The sequence below is a fragment of the Cavia porcellus genome, unplaced genomic scaffold (genome assembly GCF_034190915.1).
Source record: "Cavia porcellus strain 051 isolate PalLab524CR breed Dunkin Hartley unplaced genomic scaffold, mCavPor4.1 scaffold_6, whole genome shotgun sequence".
NCBI classification, from domain to species: Eukaryota; Metazoa; Chordata; class Mammalia; order Rodentia; family Caviidae; genus Cavia; species Cavia porcellus.
Genome location: NW_026947489.1, coordinates 49,201,975 through 49,217,142, shown reverse-complemented (window position 1 = coordinate 49,217,142; position 15,168 = coordinate 49,201,975). Strand labels below are relative to the sequence as shown.

The following is a 15,168-nucleotide window of genomic DNA, read 5'->3' as shown; positions in this document are numbered from 1 at the left end:
TAGAATCCCACATCATCTGCTTCGCACATGGATCCCAATTGCATTGCACATTTAGGTTTGTATTTTCCTTTGTTTGTTTGCTTGTGTTTGGTTTTGCTCCACTCACTTCCAACAAACTTTGATGTAGACTTGGAGGATATTAATTGGTCTCATACAAAATACACACTTTCACTCAGGTTTAGTCATCCTTATTTTAACAAATTTCTCAACCCTTCCCTTGTGTAACAGCAGAATAGGACTGAGTCAACGGACTTCTTTATACACCCAAAACACAGGACTTCCTTTGATGCTTCATGCAACAGTTTCTGCATAATAGGTTCTCTTTGATACTGTTGGTGTCATTCAGAAAGACTACCAAATTATCTCTTGACTATGTTTAATGGATCTATACTTAATGAGTATGCATATATTTGTTTCAAAATTAAAGAGTTAAACATAAGACCTGAAATTATAAAATTCCTAATTGAAAACACATGGTAAAAGTTTCATAACATTGATTTTACCACAAGCATAGGCAATAAATGTAAAATTGATCTCTTGAATCAGTTCAAAACATTTGCCTTTCATAATCATTTTGACTTTGATAAATAGCTAGAGGTAAAATGGTGCCTGGGATGAGAATGTAAAAACTTGACAAAAAAAATGCCATCAATATTTTGCATTGATTCAGAATACCAAGACAGTAATAACAGGGCAACTAACAGAGACATTAAAAATGGAATACTTCCAGAACTCCTTCAGAAAGTGTTTGAAGCATGAGAGAGTATTTTGAGAAATATTAATGGCAATGCATTTTTCACTGTAACTTTTTAAAAATTTTTCGTTTAGATATTCATTGTGTGTTTTGGTCACACATCATATCTGGTAAGAAACAAATTTCCAAATTGTTCAAGGAACTCAGAAAACTCTAAGGTAAGAAACAAATAGCCTACTTTAAAAACAGGCAAAAGGTTTGAATAGATGGTTCTTCAAAGAATACATACAAATGGATAACAACTATGTGAAAGATGCCCTGCATCACTAGTTGTCAAGGAACACCTGGGTGGGTAGTTGTTATTAAAAATAAAATGAGGAGAGCAAGAGTGAGCAGGAAAGAAGGTGGGTACAATCCAGGAAGGGTCCACACATGTATGTGTCACAGTGAAAGTCACAAATTTGTACATTCAATAGGTGTTAATGATTACAATAAAAAACAACTGCTGACAAAGATGTGAAGAAACTGAAACTTGCACACTGTTGCTGAGAATGTAACTTGGTGCCGCCACTATGGGAACAATAAGAGGTCCCTCATAGTATTAAAAATAAATCACCATATATTTCTGCAATCCCATTTCTGAATATTTATCCAAAGAATTGAGTCAGGATCTTAAAAGGCTATTACTACTCTCATATTAATTGCTTCACTATTCACAGTAACCAAGATGTATTTTAAAAATTCTATGTCTACTAAAGGTGGAATGGATAAAGCAGATGTGATATATATATATCATATATATATATATATATATATGACATACATACAATGGAATATTATTTAATCTTAAAAAGGGAAAAGTCCTGTGATATGCAACATGGGTGAACCTTGAGGACAACATGCTGAGTGAAATAAGCCAGTCACAGGAGGACAAATACTGCACTACTTCTTCTATATGAATTCCCTAATACAGTCAAACTCATAGAAGCAGAAAATAGAACGTTAGGTGTCAGGGAAAGGGAAAGTGGATAATTGCTAATAAAAATATATTCATATTTTGAAAAATAAATTATATAAATCTGATGTACACCATTGTTTCTATAGATAATAACACTCATATGTACTTAAAAGTCTGTTAAAAATGTATGCTTCATTTTACATGTTCTTACAAAAAAAAATTAAATTCGCTTTTCAGCCCATGAAAATATCATCAGAAATATCTCAGAGAAAAGTCCAGTATGCAAAATGGTTAAATCTGGACCTACTTTGGATGAATTAGAGTGTGTTCTGGCATGAACATAGGTGTGAAAATTAGTTTCATTTCACATAATGAAACTGTATGTACACTGGTGTCATGGTTTATGCCAGTGGCCCCAGGCCTCATGCGTTTGCATTATGCATTTGTGATTGGTTCATTGAATAGAGCTTAGATTAATAGTGTCAGTGCTACACCCACATAGGGGTGGAGCCAGCATACAATGTAATGGCAGGAAGAAAGCTTATCTCTCTCTCTCTCTTCTGCCTTGCTGTTTGCAGCTGCCGTGAACCACGGCCCTGCCATGCCACCCTGCCTTGGAGCCAACCAAGTATGGACTGAAACCTCCAAGAACTGTAAGAAATAAACCTTCCCTTGCCAACTTTGGGCATCAGGTATTTTGTCTCAGCAATGAGTAAAAAGTAACTAAGACTACTGAATAGTAATCTCTTCTCCAAAAAATGTTGGAAAGAAGTAGGAATAGACTCAAAGTGATTAACATCAATGATTTTTCAATTATCTCAGAAAACTGATTTTTCCTAGAACGTACTTCAGTGTTTCTTTTGTAGAGGTTTGAAGACAGACTGAACAGACAATTTCTATTATCAGTTCAATTTCTTTTCTTTTCTTTTCTATTTTTTTTTAATCGGTACCAAGGATCAAACTCATGACTGCTGGCTTGCAAGGCAGGCGCTTATGCCACTGAGCTAAATCCCCAGGCCCGGTTCAATTTATTTTCACTGGAGGATTACTCACATCTATAAAAGGCTTTAGGGAACAGAGCAAAGCCCCAAATTTAGTTTGTATTAGAAGTAATTTTTTATATTTCACCTATTTTATCATTTAGAAGATAGCATTTACATTTGAGGAGAAGTAAGTCTACTTAACGCTTCTGTGTGTGTGAATGTGGGAGGGGGGAGAAAACAAAGGAGGGAGAGGAGGAGGGAGAAAGAGAGCAATTTTGAAAATATCTGTTTAAAAATCCTTAGCTATTTCAGTAATAATATGGAATACAGACTAATTACAATGCATGTATCAGGTCAGTATATCAATTTTCCTGTGCCCTAGTGACCTTTTCCATGATATGAATAGAACTAGTCACTGTTTTCTTCATTGTACTTTCTCCTTGAGAATTCTAGTACTTGATGACTGCATGGAAGGGAAAGTGTCCAGTGAGTGCTAAGTGCATCTTGTTAGATTTACAACAAGTGGAGCTAGAAAAACCTAATATTCAAGATTTAGATATGGGGAGAAGAGCTTATCTGGAAGATTGACACGCATTAATTGTGGGTACGGATTTTGAACACAGCAATGTAATGACATGTTGAAGTGTGAAGGTAAAGTGACCTCTTTGGTATCCCCCCAAAATGACACATTTAGCCATCTTCCCAACTCACCAGTCACAACATCACCCTTACCTGAATGATACTGCAACGCAAAAATCAGCAACAGAATGTTTGCAATTATTGCAGTCACGATGGTGATCAGAAGGACTTCCAAAACAGTGAGCTTCCTAGCCATCTAGATGGACACAGATAACCACAGTAATAAACACAGCCAGCCACAGAGACCCATAAACCAAAAGAATAGACAGGCATTGTGATTAAGACATGAACTTGTCTACCGTATAATCTGATGATCAGTATTTCTCTTCACATAATCGAGAGAATATTTTCTACTCAACTACAGCATCAACTCCATTTTGCATCCAGCAGCTCTAGGCCTCTTACCTTTTGTCTACAAAGACACTGAGTATTTTCCAAGGAAAAGTACATGAGGCATAAATTGAAACAACACAAGTGAAAATAGAGGGGTTAAAAGACCTCAAAACTCCTTTCTAAAGTCACTTTGATCGTTCAATCTGTGTAGTGGAAAAGAGGAGACAGAAACTAGCAGAAACTGAATCTAAGTCATCTAATTCCTAGTGGCATAAAGCTGAGGTGCTCAACTGTTTGGAGGTCACTGATCCTTTTAAGGATTTGCTAACAAAAATAAACCTTCTCTTGACCTCAAGCATGATGCTTACATGTATGCTCACAGCACACAAAGTCATATAAATGAAATGTCTCACAGTAACCCTGGCGATCATGTATGAACCTAAGTGTTACTATTTTGACATTGAAAAATGTGCTAACCTGGACTCAGATTCTTGTCCTCTTTTGCTTAGGAACAGACAAAATGTTTACCTTTGCAGACCTGTGATTTTCACCTACACAAATGAGATCTGATTGCGGATCTATTCCCACATGTTATACTATAATTATAATTAAGCTAATACTGTGCACCTGGTAGCTCTGTGACAGTTCTCAACTTCAGTGACTCTCATCATCGCCCCATTTCCATTGTCCATACACTATGGCTCTACCCACTCTGGAATTTATTGTGCTCCAGAACTGTTCCACTTTTGAAATCCTAAACTCAGTTTCTCATTTACTGGTCACAAAATGATGTCCTTTTGCTTTTCAATTGCCTTACTTCAGTCTTCCTTCTTCTTTGATTACACTGAGATTTCTGTCTTTTTCCCATTTCTTTTTGGTCTCTTAGCTCTTCCATATTGTTATCCTTACTGACATAAACATCAATGTCTATTGCATAACTTTTCCCTCTCTTCTGCTAACTGAATCTTTGTAATGAGACAATCAGACCAAACTTCTGTCTTTGTGTGGCTGCACTAACTTAACACACACTGTTCGGGCCCATACTTTCCCCAAAAAACAATGGGCCTACAAACTGATATTACTAGCTCCAATCATTGTTCTCAGAAATGAATTAAAGAGTCAATCCTTCTTTTCAAGCCTAACTGCTGTCATCTACTGTCCTATTCTTACCTAATCTCTAATATCAATAAAAAGTAACTGTTTTGCAGAAACGATCTCCCTGCTTCTAAATTCGAGCATCTTATAAATATTATGCATAACAAGGCAAATTCTTATCTTTTCCAATATGTTCTCAAATATATTTCCAATATGTTATCCTCTTCTTGTCCCAGCATAATCCTTACATCTATTCTCTAGATCTCATAGTCATTGAATTTCTCAAAAATCTTGTTTTAACCAATTCTACTTCCTTTTACTTGCATTAAAATCATCTCTTTTCAAACTTGCTTTATCCCTGTTAAATGGATTCTGTCACCCTAAACTGTTGATGAGTCTTCTCTAGGTAACACTTTAACATTCTTTTTCCTTTCACATCTAACTTTGCAAAACGATAATGACACACTGTCCTTATTACCTTCCTCACATCTCACTGGCATGGCCTGTGTTTTCTGCAGTGTACTGGAACCATTCTTGCCAAGGTCATCAGGGACTTACTAAATGCTGTCTTAATCCTCTAGATCTATCAACCACTCCCTCTTCCTTGAAACTCTCCACCCACCAAAGCCAATACCACTCAATCTGACACATCTTACTGGCATGGTTTGTTTACTGGGATGGTTTGTGTTTTCTGCAATCTACTGGAACATTCTTGCCAAGGTCATCAGGGACTTACTAAATGCTGTTTTAATCCTCTAGATCTATCAACCACTCCCTTTTCCTTGAAACTCTCCACCCACCAAAACCTTGATATCAATACCATTCAATCTCAAATTGCCACGTACAGTTTTGGCATCTTTCCAATTTATATGGAGCATCACTTATTTGATTATATATTAACGTATCTCATATTTTCAAGGAATTCCCTGTTTAAACCTTCCCACTCTCCTTTAACAATTGCATCTATTCACATTAATTTAAATCACATGTGAACAATATGACCTGCATTTCTACTCAGAGATTTAGATTCACATATTTAATAACCTGTACAATATTTCACTTGAGTGTCCACAAGAATCAACAAAAATAAATATTTGAAACATGAAACAATCCCCCAACATTCAATTCATAATTTCTGCCAATTCTGCCAAATCAACTGCCCTCAAATAATTAATATATTGAGGAAAAGAACTACATTTACTTTTTAAAAAAATACCTGAGAATCATTTTGATTCCTGTTGGTTCTCACAAAAGTTCAGCCAGACTGTATTCTCCATTTCCCCAGTCACGTAGCACAAATAGAATCCTTCATATTTCTTAAATTCAAGTCTTAATGCTTCCTTAGATAAACTCTAAACTTTCTTATCTTGTGAGCAAATTATTCATGATACCCCTTACACTCAGCCTGTATCCTATATTTGCACCACACTAAACCGCTATTTATGTGAAACTAAAGATCAGTGTACCCAATTTTGTTTTGTTTTGACTTTTCTCTTACTTTACATTTCCTTACAGCTTTCTTTTCCTGTAGCCCAATGCCATGACTTCATTTTACCGAAGTGGGTTGTTGAGTCAACCTTTAGTGTGTAATAACCCAAGGAAAGGAGCATTTTAGTATCGAAATAGGAAAAAGCATCAAGGATCAACAAATAATTTGCCAATATTTAGGAAGTGTTTGCCAATACTTAGAAAAAAATCTTCAGCTCTTGTAGAAACTAGAGTTTGGAATTGAAATCGAGGTTTAGTGCTTAACTATTCTTTTCTATTAACTTCAGTCTATCTGGTGTCTTTCTTTCAATCTAAATTACTCATAACATTTACTCATAAAATATATATCATGCTACATTCTCATAACCTCTCTACATCGAAGTTGATCATATAAGCACCATAATGCCCCTTTTATAGATGAAGGCTAAGGAATTTTGTCTATCATTATTAGTTGTGGAGCTGAGGAAAACTCTGAGTTACCACTTCTTAAACTACTACTTGAGTTCTCTCTCCACATATCTACCAGACTTTGAGGTTTGAAGGTATAAAATACAAATCTCCAATGGTGACATTTCAGGTAATGAAAGAAATCTGAGGGGCCCACCCTAATTATTCATAATTTTTAAATTTTCTTTTACCCATGGCCCATTACTAAGTATCTTAGCAAATACATTGGCCATCAATTATCTTCCTTTTCAAGTATACTTTCTTTCCAAAAGAATATTTTTTTTTCTTTCCAGCCTTTACAAACCAAAACCAAACAACTCAATCCTCCTGAGGGAGCAGGTTCCACACAACAGTTTAGGAAGTTTGGGGGCACTCTTGGCAATAAGCCAAGAAATTATCGTTCCAAAGGCAATATTGTCATCCAGACATAGGGCAGGGATGGGTATTCCTCATTGTAGAAATTCTTCTCTTCTTAAAAATCCTTCCTGCCCAAAAACTGGGACACAATTGCCTTCCTCTGAATCCAAAAGGATATCATCTTTTATACTTTTCAAGGTTTCTCAGAGAGAAAGAGAGATGAAAGAGGGAGAGATAGAAAGAGAAGGAGAGAGAGATTCACCATGCCGGAAGAAAATGTGAGTATCTAGGTTACTTAACAGAGCAAGAAACAGAAAAGCTTACAAAATGAAAGGGATCCTACTTGTTCAAAAGACCATATGCACTGACAAAAGTACTCACCTCATAGTCTTTTCTTTTCTATGGCTGTCCCTGGGTGTTTCAGGAGCACTGAGAAAAAGTGACTGGACCTTTGGAGCCAGCTTCTGCTGCAATCGATTTACTACCTCGTAAAGTTGACCACAGTTGGAGGAGGGGAGTGCATTTCCCAACATACCATAAAAGAGTGCTAACCTTCCTTATCAGGAAAGAGAAAGCTCCATTTGTTAGTTAAGGAGGTGGGAGTTCTCTCTAATAGTTGCCCCTCTTTGTGTTCCTACTCATACCTGAGTACTCTGCCTGCTGGAAACCTATATCAAGCTTCCTTGTCTGTCTATGTAGCCTAAGGAACTCAAAAGCCATGTTCTTCCTTATTTTTCCCATGGTTGCATCTCCTATGCTCAATATTCCACTTCATATGCACAGGTATTTTAAAATATGAAGCTATTTGTTAAATAGATGAAGAAAAGAATAAATAGCTCTTGGTCCACTACATTGCTCTTGTCTCCACTTCTGTCCTCTAAAGTTCTCTTAATTTATCTCAGGTTTTTATTAATTCAAAAAAGTCTCTGTCCAAATTATTCTAAGTGAGCAGAGCTCCATGAAAATGGAAACTATATAGTCATACAGTGAGAAGACATAGCTAGCAGATATTTGCCTGCCTTTTGCCTGATTCACATATTTACTAACTGTCCTTATGGTTAATGAATTTCTCACCATAAAAATTCTGTTACCCAAAGAAAAGCCTTGAAAATCTCTTTCACAGCCTTTCTTTCAACAACATAAAGAAAGAGGCCTGAGCACAGTGAATGGGATGTGCCTGTGAGTGGCTAATATCCAGAATGAAGTGCAGAAAAAGGGGTGACATGTGGAGTCCTTGATGGTAAGGCGAGGTTGTGTGTCAAGGACCTGTCTGCAACAGGAGCCAAGAAGTAGGGTCATCCCATGCTCAGTACTGGCATGTATCCTGCCAGACCTGCACTAAGGGTTGCCACCAGTTTCCCACCGGTGACCTGGGTCTTATGCCTCACCTCAGTCATCAAACCTGATTCTTTCTCTCTTCTGGCATTTCAGTGAGTCACTTAGATTCTTAATTTTTTTTCTAGATAAATTTTTTAAGCTATATAAAATATATTATGAGCTAAATATAATTAACATACCATAAATTAACCCCTTTACAATGCAGAGATTTTCAGCATATTCACAGTTACATGACCATGATTACAATCTAATTTTAAAATTTTTTTATTATCCCCAAAGGAAGCTATATATATATATATATATATATATATATATATTCATTAGTGATAATTATCATTCCTTTCTCTCCTTATGCCTACAACTACTTATCAGTTTTGCTCTTTAGCAATTTAGTTATTCTGAATATGTCATATAAATAAAATTATATTGTATGTTGCCATTGATTTCTGGGTTATTTACTGGGTATAATGTTTTCAAAGTTTATTCTGGGAGCAGGTATTCATTCCTTTGGATAGCTGCATAGTAGTATTTTATGGATAGATATAAACCACATTTGTTTATGCACTGGTTGACAAATGTGGGGTATTTCCACTGTTTGTCTCCTACAAACAACACCACCACAATTACACATATTTAGTTGTGTATATTCTCAATTTTTGGGGTCTATAAGTACTGACAGAATTGCTGGGATGTAGGGTCAGGCTATGTTATACTTTTTGAGGAGCAGCAAAACTGGTTTCAAAAACAGCAATAAACCTTCTTATTCCCATTGTCCCTAATAATATTTGAGGGGTTAGTGGATTCTTTGGATGGTGTCTGTGAACCAGAAGTGATGTTGCCAATAATAGTCTTCAGTATGTAGGCAAATTACGCAGACATACACACAGAGAGAGTCTATGTTTCTGTTTATGAACTCCTGGAATGACACATCCACCTTATCTTTAGACTCAATACAAAGCAGACTTTGTTCGAGAAGACATTTACCTAGATCTCCTTTCAAATTGGAAAGATATGTTGGCAAAGGATCAAGAATGAAGATTAAGGGGATATACTATTACATAAGATCCTTCTATACTTTTCATAAGCGTTTACTTCTAACTCCCCACATTCCCTGCTCATTTGTGACATCACGTTATAATGAGGACACATACGCCTAGCTAGTATATAATTAATTTCCTAATATCCAGAAAAATAGCTAACTTCACTATTCCCCCTCTCTAACTAATAATAAACGTCAAACAGTGAAAAAGTGACAGAGAAAGGAAGAGACAGGCCTCTGAGCAGTTAGCAAAAGGAAGCTAGCTACTGGCAGATCTCTGTTATCAAAGCACGCAAGCAGGAAGTTGCAAACATCAGGTCAGAAACCAACAATATGTGTGACCCTTAGCTTTCAGATGACCCTTAGCTCCAAGCAGATGAGAAAGTCTCACTGCTTCAGATACAATTAATGAACAAAGGAATATTGCTAAGATTCTGATGATACCTGCCAAAGTCAAAACAAACTTATGTTTATGGTAAATGTGACAATGAGATAGCTTTAGTTTTAAAAAGGAATACATTTCTTCTTATTTATGATAAAGGGTTTGTGTGGATTTTGTTTTTTGTATTTTAATATCCCTATCAAGAGATAAAATGAAACTATGTGATCTAGAGTAGTTTGAGGGGGGTTTTTGTTATTGTTCTTTTGGTGCAAAAAAATTTTTTTGGTTTTTTGTTTGTTTTGTATTTTAACATACCTATAAGGAGATAAAGTGAAACTATGGGATCTGGAAAACTGAAACCTAAGCTTCCCCTAGATCTGGCCAGGACTGAAAGTAGAGGCCTCTGTCACAGGGACAGCTCTGTGCTCACCATAGAGAGCAATGGCTCGTTTTGAAGTAGTCATCAAAGCACGATCTAAAGACTGAGCTCTGCGGTCCCTGAGGCTTTTTCAGTATGATTGGAAAGTAAAACTATTTTCATAAAAATACCAAGAACATATTATCACATTTTCTCATTTCATTCTCTTTGTCTCATATGCCACAGTGGAGTTTTCCAGAGGCCACTGGACATGTGATATCACAAAAGGTTGAATGCAGAAATAGGTATAATAATCCAGCTTCCTTTTATGAAATCAGACTTTAAACAGTTTTGCAAGAGTGTAAAATAATACTAATCTCACATTTTTGTTTTGGAAAAGATAATTTACATTTTAATATAAAAATATCAAATATAACTCTACAGAAAAGGCCTACTAGGATTCTCAATAATTTTTTAAAAGAATAAAAAAATCTCCTTTACAAAATTTCTTAGGACTGCCGATAAATATGTATTTTAGATAAGACCCCAGAATAAACAAAAATCAGTGGCGGAAGCCAGGGTGGGGAGCTCCACATCCCGTGAATATGCCTTTTCCCCTTTTTATCTCTCCTAGGGAACAAGGATGAGTCCTAGGACTCTTCACAACTCCACAGCTTGGAAGTCTCAACATCAGCCTGAAATAAGTATTGTGCAAATAAGAAAAATCGACCCTACAAAAACAGTGATTTAATAACATCTTCTGAATTTACAGACTGCTTCTGAGTTTTCCTTCCCCAAATGAAATCAATACAAAGTGCCCCACCAGTGGCCCAAAGTCTGTGAGGGAGGGCAACAGAATGCATGCTCACACTGAGGTTGATGGCTCTTCTCTAGGCAGAGAAACAAGAGAGTCACAGGTCCCAGATCCCCCTGACCTTTGCCAAAGCTGCTTAAGAAACTTTCTGTTTCTATACAGAAGATCAGCATCTCCTTGAGGAGCTAGCTGCTCAGAAACCCAAAGTATACTACACATTACACATAAAAATTTCTAACGATAGATTTTATGTGTTACCATGCAAAAATGACAATAATATGGATGTGATGATTAGCTTTTTTTTTTTTTTTTTTGGTGCCAGGGAGCAAACTCATGACTGCACACTTGTAAGGCAGGCACTTATGCTGCTGAGCGAAATGCCCAGGTGATCAACTTTATTTAGTTTTTCTACACTGAATAAATAGAGCAAAACATGTTATATACCATCCAAATGTAAAATTATTTGAAAAGCCAAAAGTGACCTCAAGAGAAAGGGAATAAGCAGGTGCTTGTGCTTGGAGCTCTATTGACAGCTAGAGTTACTTAGGCTAGGCTGCTAAACTGGAGCGTGGGACTTGACATTATTTTAGTCTGGGGCTTTACTACTAGATAGCTCAGACTTCTGTGGTGCAATTTAGGGACTCTGTGAATAACTCATGACTGCATGCTTGCAAGGCAGGCACTTACGCTGCTGAGCGAAATGCTCAGGTGATCAGCTCTATTAAGTCTTTCTACATTGAATAAATAGAGCAAAACATGTTATATACCATCAGTATATAGGAAAAACATTTTTTACTTATTTCTAACTTAGTATTTCCTGAGATTATGAATATAGATAATAAGACTACAAGTTGTAGCAGAATCAGATATTTTCATAACACATTGTCAGATTATTGTAGCTATAACAAAATATTATTTAGACTTATAATTACATTTAAATCACAATAGTATTGGTTCCACTGGGATCACTTCCTATTTTAAAAATAAATTTCATATATTGCTGTCAAATTTTAATTATTTGAATAAGTAAATTTTGATATAATAAGTGTCTGTTGGAATAATCTGAATTTTATTTTATTCATTTTAAAACTTTGCTTTAAGGAAGGATTCCATAGGTATCATCAAGCCATCAATGGGGTCCCTGACACTACAAAAGTCCCCAGCCACTACATTCTCACTCAGGGTCTTGGTTCTCAGGATTGTCTAGAGAGAAATTTTCATGAGTACTTTGGGGCAACCAGAGGCAACTTATACACCCCTGATGGTAGCATCAAAAATTTCTACAGTATGAGGCAAATAACATATTCATCTTTACAGTCTTTCTGCATTGGTTAGAGGAGATTGATAAGTTCTCCATCATTTCGATAAAATGATTCCCAGGTTGCTTTTCCAGGTCTCTCTGGTTTCATAGTTAGCCCAGATCCTCATGTGAATTTTTCTTATTTTTACCATAAGCTAACTTGACACTGTAAAACACAGAAATTGCTTACAGCTGAAGAAGCAAGCAGAATGGCTTCCTGCTAGATCAGAAAAGACATGTAGTAAACATGCATTTCAAATATATTCATTTTTCAAATAACAATAAAAGTAAATATCTCTGTGGAACATTATTACATAATCTCTTTAATCCAAATTTTAATCATCTAGTGTTTTAAACAATAGCGTTGCAGCTTATTTTTGCCAGAGTTAATATTCAGCCAAATTCTATGAAATAACTGGCACATGCACAAACTGCAACAATTCAAGTACGTTCTTCCACAAACTTAAAACGTGTGAAGAACTAATCACAGAGATGTAAGGAAAGGATGGCCACGGGGCTGGGGATTTAGCTCAGCAGCATGAGCACCTGCCTTGCAAGCAGGCAGTCATGAGTTCGATCCCTGGTACCGATAAAAATGAAAAAAACACAAAAAAAAAGTTAAAAAGGAAAGGATGGCCAGTCATAATCTGATAGTTTTGTTGATGTATTACAAAGCAGGAGCTCTGATGCTGAAGGGAACAGGATAACCAACTTGCAAGAGTTTGCTGAACAAGAAGAGGCCTTAACTCTGAAGTGAAATTACCCACAGACAAAAGATCACAACACACAGAATTTCTTGTAAATTCATTTATTTTCTTTTTCTCTGGCAAAAAATTGCATGTGTTTGTGTGGAATGTCATTATATACATTAGGCAGGGTAGAGAAATAAGATTTATATATTCCAAAGCACATCTGTGAAAATAAATTATTTTTATATTCAAATTCCTTCTCTTCACATTTGCCTGCTTAAATCTCATCCTGTTCCCTCTAGCTCATGATTTCCTCAAGCTTCTCTTCTCTCTTTCAGCCAAGGTGACTTCCTTCTTCTTCTCCTTAAGGCCACTGAGGTCACTGTTGTTGCATCTTCCTGGCTCACCTTTCCTCTAGTTGCCTTTTTTTCCTGCTTGTATCATGCTGTAGCATGTTGTTTCCTCCACCCTATACTCAATGAGCAGATGTTCTTTCTAGATTCTCTCTTGAGCCATTGGCTAGCTTCAAGGCCAAGAGCTGTCATGGCAAGCTTTTTGTTATGCCTTTAGCAAGTGAGGGGCCCATTCCATGATCAATCACACCCACATAAACATGGACACATACTTCATCCTAGACCCAGTTCATCTCCTATACCTGCCACCTGATGAACCATCTATACTATACTAATCACTCTGGAACATTAATTAACCATAGAATTTTTTTCCACACCACTCTACTGTCTATGCCTCAGAGCAAATATTTAACCATTAGGTTACAGACAAAACATACAATAAAATCAGTCAAGAATTTTATCCATACTGGGAATGATCCAATAATCATTATAGTTAGGATATTGTCCTAAAAATTTACAGAGAGCTTTTCCATGTCAATGAAATGAAATCTTGCAGGCTAATGCTTTCTCTGGTCACGTCGATATTCAACACCTGTTAGGAAACAATGGAAAAGTATTGGGTGTTTGCTACTTGAACTTTCCCACAGAAAAATAAATCAGGTGCATCACAACTGCAACACACAACCACTGAAGAGTAACAACTGCAGAGACAAATCAGAGAGGACGTCCTTTTTTCCATGCTTTTCAAGTGCTGATTTTCCTTGGAGCTCACCTATTATTTTCTGTTTTCCTGTCACTAAATAGCACCTTGAAAGAATTTAATATTTCTGCTTTTTTCTAGGTAGACACCTTCCAGAATATGAGTGCATGTATTAGATCATAGATCAATCCAAGTTCAAGGCCAGCCTGGACTACATAGTGAGTTCAAGGCCAGCCCACACTACATAGTACAGTAGTGTTTTTGAGTAAGAGCCTCAAAAAACAAACAAATAAAAAGAACAAAGATTATCTTAGGAAAAATGTGTAGTAAAGGCAGTATTCAAATAAAAAATTGTATAAAGCACTTTAGTGGGTTGGGAGAACACTGTATATAGACAATAAGAAAAATTGAGGAAATGTGGAATTACAATACCCTTCTTAATAAGCATAGCTTAACCAATTGTACCACATATTTTTCTTTTAAATAATAAACCATTTTATTATAAAATAATAAATAAATTATAATATGAATTTAAATAAGATAAAATATGTTTATTACCAATTATTAAGGTATTGTTCTTAAAACATGGGTTATAGGAAAAATTATCTCATGATTTTGTCATTCTTTCACAAATAAAGCATTTCTAGCTGATCATGTCTTACACTTTAAAAATAATAATTCAAATTGTTTGGTAAGATGGTCTCTGAGATGAGAGAATAAATATACAAAGCTTCATATAGGCTTACAGACAAAAAGGCCAATGTGGAAAATAAGAATCCAGACCTTCAATTCTAAATTTGGGGTAAATCATGTTTTCCCCTCCTCTCTCTACAGCACAGGCTAACTGCCAGTGGAGATTTTGAAGGGTTTTTCAGGAAAAGGAATCATGCAGAGAGGAAGCAGGCACTGAGCATGGCATGTAGGCAGGACACCATTAGACTTCCACCGGAAACAAACCTGTGTGGTAGGGTTGTAGCTGACAGGGAGTGGTATATCCACATTCCTCACAGAGATGGTCACGTTGCTAATGGAGACACTGCCCACTCCCCAGATTTCAATGTAGCCCAATTTCAAAGGGTTTGTATCAACGATGAAATTGTTTAAAATTACATGGCTTTGCATTGTATTCTGTCAAATTGAAAACAAAACACAAAGAAAACACAGCAAAATGAGTTCAATTTTTCCAAATATCCTTTTAGGC

The 15,168-nt window shown here is 36.1% G+C and overlaps 2 protein-coding genes across 2 annotated transcripts in view; both read right to left on the bottom strand.

Annotated features, from left to right (window-relative positions):
* The window catches only part of Mgam2 (maltase-glucoamylase 2 (putative)), a 79,880-nt gene extending 72,427 nt beyond the window's left edge, over positions 1–7,453 (bottom strand). The window contains exons 1-2 of the mRNA XM_063250637.1: positions 7,376–7,453; positions 3,368–3,470 (exon numbers count right to left, since the gene is read on the bottom strand). Of these exons, the coding sequence (XP_063106707.1) occupies positions 3,368–3,470 (103 nt within the window). The 5' untranslated portion in view covers positions 7,376–7,453. The remainder of the gene's footprint in view (positions 1–3,367; positions 3,471–7,375) is intronic.
* A 5,564-nt stretch (positions 7,454–13,017) lies between these two features.
* Positions 13,018–15,168, bottom strand: part of LOC100714419 (uncharacterized) — a 247,343-nt gene continuing 245,192 nt past the window's right edge. The window contains exons 185-186 of the mRNA XM_063250621.1: positions 14,925–15,095; positions 13,018–13,859 (exon numbers count right to left, since the gene is read on the bottom strand). Of these exons, the coding sequence (XP_063106691.1) occupies positions 13,782–13,859; positions 14,925–15,095 (249 nt within the window). The 3' untranslated portion in view covers positions 13,018–13,781. The remainder of the gene's footprint in view (positions 13,860–14,924; positions 15,096–15,168) is intronic.